The sequence below is a fragment of the Diceros bicornis genome, chromosome 31 (assembly GCF_020826845.1).
Source record: "Diceros bicornis minor isolate mBicDic1 chromosome 31, mDicBic1.mat.cur, whole genome shotgun sequence".
Classification (NCBI taxonomy): Eukaryota; Metazoa; Chordata; class Mammalia; order Perissodactyla; family Rhinocerotidae; genus Diceros; species Diceros bicornis.
In genome coordinates, this window is record NC_080770.1 from 33,547,079 (window position 1) to 33,563,615 (window position 16,537).

At 43.6% G+C, this 16,537-nt stretch overlaps 2 protein-coding genes across 3 annotated transcripts in view; one reads left to right on the forward strand and one right to left on the reverse strand.

Annotated features, from left to right (window-relative positions):
* PDHX (pyruvate dehydrogenase complex component X) overlaps positions 1–979 on the reverse strand; it is a 75,518-nt gene extending 74,539 nt beyond the window's left edge. For both annotated transcript variants that reach the window (XM_058527160.1, XM_058527159.1), the window contains exon 1: positions 805–979. In XM_058527160.1, coding sequence (XP_058383143.1) covers positions 805–964 — 160 coding nt within the window. In that variant the 5' untranslated portion in view covers positions 965–979. The remainder of the gene's footprint in view (positions 1–804) is intronic.
* Positions 980–1,216: 237 nt separating this feature from the next.
* Positions 1,217–16,537, forward strand: part of APIP (APAF1 interacting protein) — a 32,544-nt gene continuing 17,223 nt past the window's right edge. Inside the window, exon 1 of the mRNA XM_058527162.1 lies at positions 1,217–1,365. Coding sequence (XP_058383145.1) covers positions 1,309–1,365 — 57 coding nt within the window. The 5' untranslated portion in view covers positions 1,217–1,308. The remainder of the gene's footprint in view (positions 1,366–16,537) is intronic.

The following is a 16,537-nucleotide window of genomic DNA, read 5'->3' on the forward strand; positions in this document are numbered from 1 at the left end:
TTTTAGATTAAAATTCATTCTGTAGAGCTCCAGAATGATGATTAGCAGGTCATATGTAACACACAAAAATTGTGGGTCCTAGCTCCCCGACCGACTCCCATGTAAAGAAAAATAATGCCCGGCATACTATATACTACATACCGTTAAATACTTGAAGCCTTGTGTTGTGTCGATATCATTAGTAAATGTCAACTTTCTATGATAAATTTCTTGAGACGATTCCCCTTCCAAACTTTCACTATTCCAAATGCATGTTTTGCTTAAAACATTCTCCCAGACCTATATCTGTGATGCCATGGGCAAATTTACAAACTAAGTCCTCCACTAGTCGCAGCGTGGGGCAACCTGAGTGGCCTCGAAAATCTCAAATAGAGATGGCCCAAGAGGATGAAGAAGGACAGCTAAAAGTGAGCGGCTTTTGAATCTCAGCAACCTGAAGCAGCTTTTCCCTATCCGAAATGCTTGACAACCCTAAAGCAACCTGAGACGCGACTGGGAAGGGGCCTGCGAGAAGAGCATTGAGGACCTCTCTGCGCGCCTCACAAATAACCCAAATTCCAAGGCAAGGTCACAGAGAAGCCATCCCAACCAGGGGACCAGGGACAGAGTCAAGTTCCCCCAGCTCCCAAGAAAGCCCTTCGCGGCATGCACCAAACCAAGTTAGCGGAGCCGTCCCCGAGAAAAGGCCGGGGGTCAGGAAGTCCCGGTACCTCCACACCCAGACGCAGGCCCTCAATCAAAAAGCCCCTGCCGAGGCCCCCCGCTCAGCTACACAGAGGAGCAGAGAAAGCCCCAGCCACTCACCCTGCAGCCACTGCGTGCTGTGAAGCCATCTCCAACCAGCTCCGCGGCCGACAGACCACCCGGCAGCCCCCGTAAGCACTCCCGTGCCTCGGCGGCCGCTAAAGCCCAAGACGCAGCGCAGAACCCGGGGGTCACAGCCCAGCCTCCAGGTGGCCGCCATCTTCCCGGCCTTCTCGCGGGCTGCCCGAAGCACCGCCTGAAGGCCCAGTCATCAGGCCCGCCCGGGACCGCCTCCCGGCCAGTGGCCACGCCCCCTGGGCGCCGGCCGATTCCTCCCGCCGCGGTGGCCCCCGCCTCCACAGGCGGCAGCGCCGCGGGATCTGCGGTTTGCGAGGCCCCCGGGCCCGCCTCCCGCCTCCCGCCTCCCGCCTCCCGCCTCGTCCGCGCCGCCCCCGGGGCTGCCCCCGGCGCCGCCTGGTGGCGTTGCGGCGCCGCACGCGAGCCCGCTTGCAGCGCCGGGAGCGACTCAGGTAGGGCTGGAGGCCGGGGTCCACTGGTCCGGCCATGTCTGGCTGTCGCGCTCCGGAGGGAGACTGCTGCTCTCGGCGAGGCGGCGCGCAGGTAGGGCGGGGCCGCCGGTGCCCTGGGCTCCGAGGAGGTGGGGGCTGCGGGGCGCTCCGCGTGCCGGCGTGGGGCAGGGCGCCGGGCGGTCCGGCTCTCCGACGGCGGGCGGGGGCACCGAAGGCCGGAGGGGGTGAAGTAGCGGAGCGAGGAGGCCGCTGGGCGTCTCCCGCGTGTCCTAAAGACTTGTCGGGAGGACGGGCCGCACGGCGAGGTGAAGCGCGCCGGTGCGCTGGAGCTGGGCCTGGCCTCGAGCTCGCCCCCTGCCCTGGCGCCCAGCCCGACGGTGGGCCGCAGGGGCACTCGGAAGCGCGGGCCTCGGTACCCGCACGTTTCCTCTGGGCATTGCTCTCTGCCTGCCTCAGTTTAGGTTGATTATGGGGTGATCGCAGAAGCGCTTCTTCCTTAAGCAGACGTTAAAGGGAAATCCAGCCTCGGGCTGTGTATACTTTTCACTCACTTATACACACTAACGGTTTTATGGGACCCTTCTAGGGGCTCAAGGATACAGTAGTGATTAAGGCAAGTGGCCTGGGGTGTAGAGGAAAACTAGAGCAGTGAACAGTTACAAGGCAGCGTGAGAAGCCCTGCTAAAGAGCCGGGAAAGCCTCCTAAAATTAGCCCCCTCATTGCTCCTGGTGTTCTTAGGGTTGAAGGTCTCAATTAAAAAGTAATAACATGCGGGAGATTTTATTGTGAAATACTTGTCAATGCCGACTACATTGGGAAGGAATGACAATTCCAAGAGCGGCAGATATTTATTTGGGCAATAGAATTGCAATTCAGGAGACACAGGTTCAGGCTAAAACCCAAAATGTGCTCCAAGGAAGACAAAGGAGGGAGGGGATTATAAAGGCAGAAAGAGAGAAATCACACGGGTTGTTTGCAAAATTTGTGATTGGTTCCGGCAACAACTGCTATTTCTTAGCTATCCGTGATTGGTAAGGTCATCTCTAGGGCAGAAAGTTCATATCTGTAGGAGTAAGCATAGCTCTTGAGAGGTCAAGATGACAGCAATGAAGCACAGTTCAAAAGTTACCTTCGGTCTGGGTAGACATGTGTGCGTACATGAGCCCCATTTCCTTCGTGGCCTCCCCGCTCCATTGTAGAAGCCTTGACATGTGGTATTCCATTTTGTTATTGCTATCCACATTTCCCCCTTTTGGTCAAGATCTTGTAGCAGAAAGCATCACGGATCAACCCTTTGATATATTGATGTTTCCCTCGTTGCCAGGAAGGCTCATTCCTGGGGAGTCATGTCCCTGGTAGCCGGTGCTCGATCATTAGTAGGAGTAATGCAGTCAGGGGCTTTGGCCATATGTGAGCAATGAGGAGGCAGTCACGAATTGAGTCCTAGGTCTAGTTTCTACCTGGAAAAAGTGTCAAGTCCTTTGTTCAGAGTTGCAGGATTGGTCAGTCATCTCAAGTCGCTGAGCAATCATTACTCTGGCAGTGGACACAAATATGCAGTATCATGAAATGCAAATCATTAGAAGTTTCAAGCAGGAAAAATTGAACAAACCAGAACAATAATCATTACTAGGGCCTGGAACCCTGATCTCAAAAGAGCTCGAGGCCAGAGGGTAACCAACCAAACAGGTTAAAGTGGTCCAGGTAGCCAGTAGTATGACCTGTATCGCTGAGGACATTTATATTATCTTTTATGACCTTTAACTCTTGGTTTATGTGACCAGACTCATTTACGTAGAAGCAACATTCTTCTCCACTCCCACAGACTCATTTACGTAGAAGCAACATTCTTCTCCCAGGAGTGCGCAAGTACTCCCTTGTTGAGCAGTTAGGATATCAAGAGCCCTTGGGTTATCTGATATAATCCCCCTTAGGGAGTTAATACAGTCCCCCTTAGGGAGTCCAGGGATCGTTGTTGAGCCAAGGCTTGAGCAGTAGAATTTGCCAGTGTAGCTGTGGTTAGGGATAAAATTTTGTCAACAGGTCATTATGGATAACATCAATCCAAGGGACAAACCCTTCAGCACTGGTAACCAGTAGAGAGTAGATGAGGTGTAAAAAGGGGTTGCCAAGCCTCGCCTAAACCTATGAGATTGTGGTTGGATTTTTTTCCTTTAACAAGAACTTGAAATGGAATATTATGGTGTCGTAAAAGGCATTATCCTTTCGTGTGCCAGCTGTCTGGATGTTCATAAGCTCATGCTTCCTCGTAGTAACCAGACACAAAGTTGTACCCAAAGAGGGGCATGCAGCATGCAATGCTTTCTAGTTCTGCAGCAGTGTCAGCAGTCAGGAGCACTTGGCAAGGCCCTTTCCAATGGGGCTTGAGGGCTGTCTTCCTCTCATGATGCTTCCAGAATCCCCGGTCACCAGGCTCTGCACTCTGACCAACAGGACCCTTTAAATTGGAATCTGTTGCTGATAGGCTTGAGCATAAAACAGTAGAGACTTACGCTGGCTGGCCATATTAGCATAAGACAACAGGGGATCAGCAGAAAGTTATGTACCCGTAGACACTGATCTGCTGGTAACTGTCTCATGTAACATTAGTTTGTATTTTCCAAAGAGGGTACTTCAAACAGTTGGCGAGGCCAAAGGCAATACCTTAGGCCAGGGGAGTCTAGTCTATAGATATATAACAAAACCTGAAGACAATTAACAGGACTAGAATCTAATATTTATAAGGGTGCACACGTAATTTTTATCTCTACAGTTATCCTCATTTTTTACCAAAATAATCACAGCAAGACTAATTTGTTTATATTAAAAACTTGGCCTGATTTTTTATACAAGTGGAAATAAAACTACTCTCAGAGTTTCTGAATTCTGGCGGATCAGGTAGGGAGGAAAAGTAAATGTTTCATCTATGTTCACAAAGGTATGTCTTACCAAATTGTTGATAGCTTAAAAGAAAACATTTCTTTTTTTTTTAGATTTTATTTATTTTTTCCCCCCAAATCCCCAGTAGATAGTTGTATGTCATAGCTGCACATCCTTCTAGTTGCTGTATGTGGGACTCGGCCTCAGGATGGACGGAGAAGTGGTGCCTTGGTGCACGCCTGGGATCCGAACCCGGGCCACCAGCATCGGAGCACGCGCACTTAACCACCAAGCCACGGGGCTGGCCCGAAAACATTTCTTTAAATCTGGAAAAACAAAACATTAGAGCATCTTTCTTAGCTCACGTAGTCCCATGTAATTTAATGTTTTTTCTGCTTGAATCCAGTTTTTCCATTAGTTTTCTCAACTTTGCCTGATGATTGAGGGTGATAGGAATAGTAATAATTCCAAGAAGTTTGAAAAGGTTTCCTTAAGGTTTATATGATTTTCCCAGTGAAGTGGGTGCCTCGATCACTGGATGCTAGAAAGTCTATACCTTCCCAAGTGGGAAATACATTTTCTAGCAGTTTCTGTGCCATCATGAGGGCGTCAGCTTTGTAGCAAGGGAGGGCTTTAACCCATCCGGAAAACATACATACAATAACAAGAACATGATGATAACCAATACTAAGTAGCATGTGAATGCAGTCCAGCTGCGTGTGCTCAAAGGCCCCAGAGGGAGGAGGTCTGAGGCCTCTGGGGGCCGAATACTTTTTCATAATGCACTGTGGCGGGGACGGAATGTAAAAATGAGAAAGTGGGGTTTCCCAGGGAGGCAGGAAGAACCAAGTGGCCATCTTGGGTTTTCCATAGCCCCAGCTGTTTGTTGAATTTACAGACATTGTTTACCCACCTTAATTTCTCTGATTCAGGAGCAGACTGTTGCCCTGTTACAAGGACATCAGAATGGCAAAAGTATGGCAATGAGAGGTCAGTTTTTTTTTTTTGCAAGAGAAGCAGAATGGACTTCATCCACATGTGTCATAACCTTTAAGATTCTGTTGTTGCTACCTTTGCATGACAGTCAGCTAAGGTGCTTTTCTGATATTTAGTGTGAGCCTCAGTTTTGATGACAGACAACATTTTATGTCAGGACGCATTAGACTCCCAGGAATTTCACATCGTTTCTGGAACTCTTATAACCTATAAAGACATAACATAAAGAAGGCTTAATGTTATTTCTTATTTGACAATGCTTTGCATGTGGTTTAACATATTGAATAAGCCTAATTAGTTTAATATCTCTCAGGACAAAAAAAAAAGACTTTATGTAGAATTTGATTTTTGGGAAGTTTGTCAAAAGATATCAAAAAGGTTTTAAAACATTTGATCAAAAAGGATCACAAATTTTTATGAAATAGTACTTAATTGTCTCTTTAACCACAGTGACCAAGTGATTTTAAAGGCAAACAGAAAGTTACATAGTGCTGAGCAAAACCCAGCTTCCCTAACTAATTGAAGACTTGATAAAGACAAAACACAGAATCTTTGTTTCCTAGGCAGATTACATTAAAGGTAAAGAAACTTTGTTTAGTTTCTTATTAAGAGCAGATCAGAGATCTGAGAAGGCTTTGTCCTTTAATAGAGAGAAAAACCAAATTCTAATTTTGTACCAGTGTAGTTTTGATATTAAAATTCATTTTTAAAAATAAATTTATTTTAATCTTAGCCAACTTGGCTACACATCAAAATTTCTTTTTAAAGACTCCTTTTTCACAAACCTTCTACAACTTTCTATATCTGTTTAGGTTTTCTCCTATCTTTTTCTTTCTTATTTTAGAACAATTATTTTGTTTTAGGACAAAATTACTTTCTTGTTTTCCTTTATCAAAAATTCATCTTCATTCTTCCTACCTTCTCTTACTGAAAACATATCCTTCTTTCCTTGTGTACTTTCATATATAGTCGTTTTCTTATTTCAAAAACCTAACAAAGTTTATCTAAAAAAAAGAAATGATGCAAGGCAGTTGTTGCAGGATGATTACAGATTTACTCTTAGTGGATATCATAATTGCCTATACATTACATTAAATGGATATAAACTCATATATAACACAGTTGAAGTAAACTATACACTCTGGAAATTACAGTATGAGATATACTTGTTTGTAGGTTCATCCTGACATTGCTCTGCCAAACTGGGCATGACAGAACAGGCAGAGGCAGCACGATTCCCACATTATTGCTGAAGAGGGTTGCTCTAGGTTGAGTAGGTGGAATAAAGAGTGGAAAGATGAAACAACAACTTCTAAACCTTCTAAACCGATGGCAGAGCTACAAATATCTGGGAAGCCACCACCAGAATTCTCAGCCTTGTAAGTAGTAATAAGAGATGGGGGAAGTTCTTTTAAATAAAGATTGTTTCCTGGCTGTAAATCTGAAAAGAGAAGGCAACAAGGTATGAGCCTATCAGAGAGTGATTACAGTCTGGCCTTGAGGAGTTATCATGGTGTGTGTACAGGCCAGAAAGGGTGGCGGTTCTTATATTGGCCTGTCCATCTGGCAGCATAGACCCTTCTGTTGCTCAGTTTACTGTGGTATAAGAACAGTGGCTTTCAAACATGTTGGATCATTCCATAGCAAGAAATAGAGTGTATATTATGGTCCAGCATATACTTAAATATATAAAACCATATAAGTAACGGAAATAAAAATTTAATAAACTGACACATACGTCCTATTTTTAATATATGCCATACATGTATACTATATTGCATTTTATGAAATTATTTTATTTATATGTATATAAGTACATTTATAATAAATTTATGTATTATAAATAAAATTGAAGATATATATTATCCATTTATCTATTTTGGTAAATATAGATACCCTGTACATTTTCTGTGTAAATTAATGTTAATGATAATTTATCTATGGTCTGTGACCATAATTTAAAAAAGGAAGAAGTTGCGGTAAACCCTCCGTAGTGGGAGAAAGCTCTGGTGAGAGCTCCGTGGCTTCTCATCTTTCAGAGGGGCGCCTGCCGCCCTGCCTGCATTCTCTCGCGCCAGTGCAGTGTGTGTAGAGTTAATTTATGTTTATTACTCTGTAAGTGTTCTGACATTTTCTCTTTGGTTCATTTTGTATTCTCAGCTCTTCTCCCAACTTTGTTTTTTTTAACTATTTGTGATCTTTGCTTTCCAGTGAAAACTAGGAAGCAGGTAATTGTGAACTATCCTATAGTAGCATCCTATAGAAGATTAGCAAACCCATAAACACATTTTATAATTCCTAGATTTAATTGCATATATCTCTTCACAGCCATCTTTTCAGTGTGGTGCAAAACATGTCTATTGATAATCCAAATATTGTTTGTCTTTGAAAAAAATTAGAAAGCCAAAACTAGACAAACTTGTTCAGCAGTCAGTGTCTCAGTATACCATCCTATCCATAGGAAATGATTTAGATATTCAAGGAATACCTATCAATTAGTTTAACTTGGTATAAACTTTTATCTTCTTTACACTTATTTAAACACTTGTTTTTAACAGTCATATTTGGATTAGACAGTAAATAGTTAACCATCATCTCAAGTCATTTCCCTTGTGGACAGATTCCACGAGAGAAACAGCAGGAGCCTACCCAGCCATAAACCCAGGGAGAAAAAGTTGTATGTTTGCATTACATTCAATTTTGATAACTCTGAAGACGTGTCTGTTTTTATTAAACCAACAAACTTAAACTACCTTTTATCAAAGATTATCTCAGATCACTTGAACTTGAAAAACATTTGAATTAGTTTCTATATTTCTGAGAGTTTTAGGAATACTTAATTTATATAAATGTTTAATTTTGGCAATATAATCCAATGGTAGAGAAGTATCATATATATAGAGAGAGAGACATACCTACGTAGACATACAGACCAACAAAAACAGAGATCTTTAAAAATTTTAGCCGTGTCTCAGGTACAAAACTCAAAAGAATACTTGGATCCAAATTGTGTTTCTGGCAGATGAACTAAGTTAAAGTTACCTGCTCAGATGGCTGGGGATTTTTTTTTTTTCCCTGCATGCTATAAGGATCCTTTTTAGAGTTGTTTTGAAGTCCTTTTGCCTTTTAGAAGCTTCTGCATACCAATCAGAGAATGCATTCCCTTGTCTCTGAAAGGTTGGGAATCTTCTAAGGGTGACCCTTAAGGTAGACTTATCTGAAACAGAATTTCCCCAGAATGGCCATTAGAGTTCCAAATTATTTCAAAAGTTCACCCATTTCCACTTGTTTAGCTTTAGATTTCTTGTTTTCTGACTGTGCACACAAATAAACTAATTTAGGTGTTTCAGATGAGCCCCATTGGGGCCAAGAAAGTTTTAAATCATCCTTTGATAATATGGGTCCATTGAGATAAAAATTTACAAGAAGAGGGACCATGTTCTTTAAATATAGATCCAGGTGGCGTTCCCAAAGGAGACTGATACATTTATGGTTGTTCTACAACAATTGTTTCCCATAACTTAGCGAGGGCTGTTCTCAGATAACCAAGGCAGGAGGACATATGTTCTGGGTCCAGTGTGTGCTGCTTGTGAGGACCGCTTTCCAGAGTGTCACCAGTGGGCTGTTGGTCTCTCTTTTACGTGTCTCGGAGATTCCTGAGCACCAATTAGTGTCAGGTTGCTCAAGGTACTAGGATGACCCAGTCCTTTATGTGTACCTTCAGGATGAGCTTATGAAGTTCCTTCTGACCCAGGACCGGGGTGTGTTCTGTTGGGAGGCCGTGTAAGACTGCTGCATGTCATAGACAGAGTCCCAGCACTTTGCTAGGTTTCTGGTCACCTAGAAACAACCCAAAAAGGGTTGGAAGGAGCAATATCTCTTATCTTCCGAGTCAGAGAACCCTCATTTGGATAACAGAAGAAATTGAGAGGTCTGCATTGGTTATCAAGAACAGCTGAATTTCAAATTGTACGAGAATGTGGCCACTTAAAGTGAAAAACTACTAAAGCTGCAATAGCATTCACCAGGAAATGTCCTTAAACCTGAATCCTCCACGTGGTTAAGATGAGGATGGAATCCTCCCCTCCAAAGGAGAGAGGACAGAGAAGTCCATGAACCCAAATCCTCTGCCTCGTTAAGGGGAAGACAGAATCCTCCCCTCCAAAAGAGAGAGGACAAAAGCCGTTAATCTGCCCAAATGAAATCTGGTCTGAATCTCAACTAAAAATAGGAAGTTTGGATCCAGGAGAACTTTTTTTACCACCAGAACTTTGAGGCTCGCTGGTGGAAATGCTAGAGAACAAGGGCCTCTTAGAGTTACCTTCCGTGTGTCTGCGGAGGGACCAGGGTCCACTGTCAGTTGCTTTGGATCCTGCTGACTATGCCAAGAAATGTTGACCAAGGAAAAATTCACTAAAATTCAAATAGCAAATATTTATTTAGGCAATTGAAATTGCAATTTGGGAGACCTAGATTCAGGTGGAAACCCAAAATGTGTTCCAAGGACGACAAGGAGGCAAGAGTTTATAAGACATAAATCACAACAGGTTGTTCTGCAGAATTTGTGATTGGTGCCGGCAACAACTGTTACTTCTTGGCTATAAATGATTGGTTGCTAAAGCCATCTTTAAGGCAGAAAGTTCTTATCTATGGGAGTCAGCATATTTATTGAAAGAAGGTCAAGATGACAACAGTGAAGCAGTTCAAAAGTTACATTCTGTCTGGGTAGAGATGTGGTGTGTATGCGTAAGCCCCATTTCCTTAATGGCCTCCCAGCTCCATTTTAGAAGTTTTGACATATGTTACTCCGTTTTGTCAATTTTGTTATTGCTGTCCACATCAACCACTATCTCGTGTGAATAAGTGACTTTCCCCAGAATGCAAAGATGACCCTCTGAGGATAGAAGACTGGACAGGGAGCATTGAATGGAAAGGGAGAAGATGTTGGATACAAGACAGATAGCTCTGGATGGTTCCTAGGCAGGTGTGTGTGGAGGACATAGAAAGTAGAAGCAACCTGTTAGTAGAATCATTTCTAAGATGTTTCGGTAGCATACATGTTAATGCCCCCAATAAGTAAATCTTGGTGAAATGGAATCTAAATGAACGTCAGAGCCTTAATCAAAGGGTCTGAGAATAAACTAGAATTCTCAAACCAACCATGGCCCACAGACAATTTGGTGAATAGGAGTGTTCGCTCCACTCATTTTTCATAAAAAATTTGAGCGAACATTTCAAAATGCAGAACATTTCCGGCTTCTCTTAAAACTTCAGAACATCTGGTGGCTCTGGGCCCTTATTCCTCCGTGGGATCTGGATTGAGCTGACTAGTGAGCACCACTTTCAATGGGGCATGTGCTTGCCAGGTTACCACAGCTCCACTACTCACACCAGATTTGCATAGCCCATCTAGATGTTTGTGTATACCTGGTTTTAAACAAACATAAAGCAATAGGAAAAGTTTCAAGAAGTCATAAAATTTCTGTGTAGCTTTAGAAGGTTTGTGGACAATTGAGGGAGACAGTCTCTTCAGCCTTAAGGAAGGGAAATGTTCAACTGTAAGTGATTAATTCAACAAATATTTAGTGAGTGCGCACTATGTGCCAGGCTTTGTGGATTGAGCAGAGAGCGAGCCACAAATGGTTCCTTCCCCAGTAGAGCATACTTGCATAGTGGGAGATAAAAATAAGTAAAGAGTGTTAACCTAAAAAATAAGAGTCCTTATTTTACCAGTGAACTGGGTTCTTGCAGGAATAGCAGAGAAATTGCCATTTGAGACAAGCAAGCTATAGCAAAGGCCATAGGCAAGTTCAATAAGAAAAGGAGAGGAAAGTTGTTTTATAGAAAAAAAGAAGGAAATTGGGAGGGTTGTTTTGAGCAAAAGTCCATTGGAGGAGAGCAAGAGTTTAGAGTGGTGACAGGTTCTCATTGGCTTAGTTGTTGAGGTAGTCAGTTTCCTCCAGGAGATGCATGTACATCTTATCTTTGCTGTTGAACCTGTAATTGACAATTCTTTCCTGTTGAGGATTCTTCTTGTTGGGGTCTGTAATTGACAGTCCTTCCTGTAATTGACCTCCAGTGGTACTGCTGATTCCGTTTTAAGTGAGGTTTCCCTTTGTTAATTTTCACAAGACATAGGACAGTATGGCAATGTGACATTGTACTAGGATGGAAAGTTCAAGGTACTGTAGGAGCACAGACTTGAATGGGTTAGAGAATGCCTCAGGAGGATATTAAGGGATCAGCTGAGGCCTAAAGGACCAGGAAGATGTAACCATTGAAATGGAAGTAAGGGTTTCCCAGGTAGATGAAAAGCATGCACAGAGTCTTAGAGACGAGGGCATGGTGGCTTCTCATATCAAGAGAAGTTTGGTGTTATTGGAATATGAAGTAGGGGGCAGGAACTTGGGAAGAGATGAGGCTAAAGAGGAGAGCAAGATCAGAACCTTCAGGGCTTGATAAGCCAATCTTACAAATACAAATTGTATACTAAGGGCAATGAGACAATCAAAAAGATGACTGAAGAAAGCCTGGGGGGTGCTGGCTGGAGTTGGAGACTAGAGGCTTGGAGAAGCTGTGGTGGTAATCTAGGCAAAGATGACGGTAGCCTGAGTGAGGGATTTAGGCAATAAAATCAGGAGGATTTGGTTATTGATTGGATGTGTGTGGTGAGAGAAGGAACCAAGAAGGACTTCTAGCTTTCTGATGGAATGGGGCCTGGTAGTCCATCAGAAAGAGCACACAGGAAGAAGAAGCAGTTCAATGATGAGCCTGTTGTGGGCATGTTAGTTTGAGGTACATGCTAAGTGGGGCACTGTAAACTACATTGTTGTATTTATGGCTCTCAAGCTTGGGAGCGAGAGCGGGATTGGAGATAGGTTTGGGATACTTGCTCACCAAAACTTTTCCGCTGAAGGCCCATGTATTTATTGATAGATACCCTATTCTAAACCCATATAATATTACTTGCCTTCCTCTATAGCCCTTTCAATCCTGTTATTTTGTCATCCTTTGTTCTAAACTTTCCCAGTTGATTTATGTTTCATGGACTTTCTTCTAATATTCTAAAGATTGTCCAGGCACTGACTATATTATTTTCAGGTCACACTCAGCTTGTAACAGTAATCTCTGAAGTGGTTTTACAGTTCTGAAATTAAATTCCCAATGACGTACTTAAGGCTCTTAAGCTGAATTTTTCTAACATCAACAGAAGTCAAGAGGTATTTCCCTAAAAATTTTGTGTATTAGCGAAGTCCGGACTCTGAAAGATGCAGACGTGAATGAGCCACTGTCCCTGCCCTTGGGAAACTGAAGCAGTTCCAAATGCATGCCAGTGACACGTACCACACACCAGCAGTGAGCTGTTGGCGGGGTGGTGGAAAGAGGACTAAATAAGTTCCTTAGGAGAAGGACAAAGTATTTTGCGAGTGCAAAAGCAGGGGAAAGTAATTTCAAATGATGAGTCACAGGAGGCTTTATGGAGGATTTGGCATTTTAGTTTGGCCCTTATTTTGAGTTGGAGACCGAAAAGAAGATACTAGGCCCAGCGTGTGCTCTGTCTTAAGAGGTCGCGCTACAAAACTCCAGCCTTTTTTGCTATATGGGAGTATGGGCCCCTTGTCTAAGTTCTCCTTTTTTAAGGGAAGCTAGAAATGCAGAATTTCTGTGAAATCTGATTTTTAAATGTTGGCTCAGATTCTATTTAAGCACTGTATAGGCCAAATACACCACTTCCCGTGAGCCTGATTCCATCCATGAGACACCAGTTTGTAACCTCCAATATAGGACTTTTTTTTTTTAACAGGTTGATCTTTTTATTTATTTATTTTTGTGAGGAAGATCAGCCCTGAGCTAACATCCATGCTAATCCTCCTTTTTTTGCTGAGGAAGACCCGCTCTGAGCTAACATCTATTGCCAATCCTCCTCCTTTTTTTCCCCCAAAGCCCCAGTAGATAGTTGTATGTCATAGTTGCACATCCTTCTAGTTGCTGTATGTGGGACGTGGCCTCAGCGTGGCTGGAGAAGCGGTGCGTCGGTGCTCGCCCGGGATCCGAACCCGGGCCGCCAGTAGTAGAGCGCGCGCACTTAACCGCTAAGCCATGGGGCCGGCCCAGGACTTTTCTTAATGTAAGAGATGTGATCTTAATTCAGCCAATGTATATTGAGAAAAACACTTGGTTAGGTGTATCTGTATATGAAGAGCATGTTCCCCACCCCACCTAAAGGGAGCTATGTGTAGTTGGGGAGATGAACCAAGAATTACTTCTATTTTTGACTTTTACCTTACCTATCACAGTGTGATATATATACGTTAACCCTGAAAAATATTTGTTCGTTGATACTACTACAGCACAAGGCCATCCAATACCCTTGGCTCTATTTTCCTTGATCTAATCAGTTCCGTTCATCTTTACCCCTCCCCTCAGTCTCGTGCCCATTCCCATGGCCATATCTTTCCCTGCCCAACCACTATCCCTTCACCCCACACTTTTTTGGGTGAAAGACTTTTCTTTCTTGCTGCTATAGTTCTCGGTGAGTAGCCTCTATCATAGGATCCTCCATATTATATTACAAATAATTGCCTTTACTTGAATGCCTCCCACCCAGACCCCCAAGGGATGGGGGGGTCACTCCCTGTATAAATTTGTGTCTCTACAAATATTAGGGTGTCTTGCTGCAGCTGGCCCCGAGTACCTCATGGCCGTCCTCTGGGGAGCTTCCTTTCACATTCCCCTAAGGAGCCATCCCAAAACCTCACCATCTCACTTCATGCTTTACCCCAAGCCTATTTCATAGATGACCTTGCCTCCAAAATAGTAAGAAAAGGGACGCTATTAGGTTGAACTTCTTAACTTCAGTTTCTTCCTCTTGCCACCCACATTATAATATAAAGGTTAAGAACTAAGCATCTAAAATCAGACTGCCTGCATTCAAATCTTGGTTCTGCCAGTTACTATCTGGACAAATTAATCTTTCTTAGTATAATATAGTTATTATAAGGATTAAGTAAAGTTGTCCATATAAAGCCTTTAGAATAGTGCCTGGCACAAAATAAGCGCTCAATAAATGTTAGCTAGTCTTTTTATCAGTTGTCTCATCACATATTACCTGCATCTTTACTCTTTCCCCTGCTGAAGGCAAATACTTCACGGGTCTCCTAATTCCAGCTGCTTCTGTCTCCACAAAGACTGACCTGTTAGCTAGGCCTTTGCTCTCCTATACCTTTACTCTCCCCCTGTTCCCTAGTTTTACCTCTTAGCATGTAAAAGAAAACTCTAACAAGTTTTCCCCTCTGTTTCACTGTCTAGCTCTTCATAGCAACGCTGTTGCAAGAGTTGTTAGAATTCTCTGCCTCTGAGTTTCATTCACTTCTCAACCACTGCCATCTGGCTTCTACACCCAGTCTGTTGGAACAGTTGTTACTTAAGGCCGTATATGACCTAATTTACAAATGTAGTTGGCCTAGCAAGACCCCAGCCCAAGATGAACACTGCCACCCATCCTCTTGGTGATTACACTGAGCAGCTGAACATTGCTGCAGAAAATTCCACAACTATGCTGGCTGTCTTCACTTCATACTCAAGATTTCAGCCTCAAATTGGCACTTCACACCGCCCAACACCCCTCCTGCGTTTTCTTGGTAGTTCACGGTCCCACTTCCGGAGATGAGTAGTGTCTACCTTTCATTCTCCTTTCAAGGCTTTCATACTCTGTCCCCACACTCTCACTCAGCTGATGACTTTGTTTATTCTTAAGAAAATAGAAGTCATTAGATATGAACTTCCTCACCTTCTTTCCACAACACCTACACATCTGCCTAAACATAACCCCATCTTCTTTCATTTCATAAAATAGAAGCAGCCAAGTCCTCCCACTTGTCAGGGTGTCCATCCTCTCCCACCTTCTAAAGTTGTTTCTCTTGCTCTCCCTGTCTCCCACTGTGAATCAGTTCCCTTCTGGAAGGTCTGTTCTCATCAGCATGGCTTTCAAGCCCCTTCACGACCTGGCGCCTACAGCCTCATCTCCTGTCGCTCTCAGCACTTCATCACTCGGCTCTCAGCACTTCATCATTCTGCTCTCAGCACCTCACCACTCTGCTCTCAGCACTTCATCACTCTGCTCTCAGCACTTCACCACTCTGCTCTCAGCACTTCATCACTCTGCTCGAGCCAGCTGCTCTTCTTTCTGTCATTAAACGTGTCGAGCACTTGCTCCCCCCAGGGTCTTCACACTTGCTGCTTCCCCTGCCTGGACTGCTCGCCTCTCCCCAGCACAAAACCTTGCACATGCACACACACTCGTTCATCACACACTGGCTATTTCACATCCTTTAGGCCTTAAATTAAATGTCACCTGCTTGGAGAGGCCTTCCATAACCACCTTATCAAAGTTGATCTCGTATGTCAGTTATAGCTCAATAAAACAGGGGGAAAAAGGTAATCTCTGCAATTTCTCTCTAAGTCCCTTATTTATTTCCCTCTTTCCACTTATTGCAATTTATTTATTTATCTCTTCTGTTTGATTTTTTAAAACTACCCCCTAGAGTGTAACCTTTAGCGCAGGGACTTTGTCTTGTTCGTCGCTGAATTCCCAGGAAGGGCTTGGCACATAGTAAGCACTCAGTAAAAATTGACAACTGTGGCATCCCAGTGAATGGCATCACTCTCCACTGAGCTACTCAGCCAACCAAAAACTTGGAATTCTTGAAGACTTCCTTTTCTTCAGTTTTCTCACCCAAAGTTCATCCTCTCTTTTTAACTTCTTAAATATCTTCCAAATCCATCTCCACCATCGCTCCCTTACAACTTCATTTTGAAATATTTCCACAGCCTCCTTACCGGTCTGGTCTTTTGCCTCCTTGGTCACCACCCTTCAGCCTCTTCTGTCTACCGCCACTGTTGAAATGTTTCCAAAACGAAATCTGATCATGTCATCTTCCAACTAAAACTGCTCAGTGGTTTTCAACCATCTATAATATAAAGTCCAAACTCCTGTGCATGGCACGAAAGACCCTTTATACTCTCCCTCCCCTCCCCAACATCCCAGAGAACCTAATTTATAACCAGTTCCAACTACTGAGAGTTCCCTCTGACTGAGATGCCCTTTCTCCTCTTCACCTACCCGCATGCTCCCACCATCCTGCATTAAGATTAGCTCTGCCATCCCCTTCTCTGGGAATCTTTTCCCAGTAGCTTCTGCTCCCATAATGCCCTAGACGGTCTTAGATTATGTATCACTTTGTCATTTCATAACTGTTAACTCCTTCACTAGACTGTGAGCTCCTCGAGGGTAAGGATTTTATCTTACTTGTGTTTATTTCTTCAGGGCCTTCAGTGCAAGTTTGCTGAATGAGTGACTGAGAGGGCTGTGATACATACCAGAGGA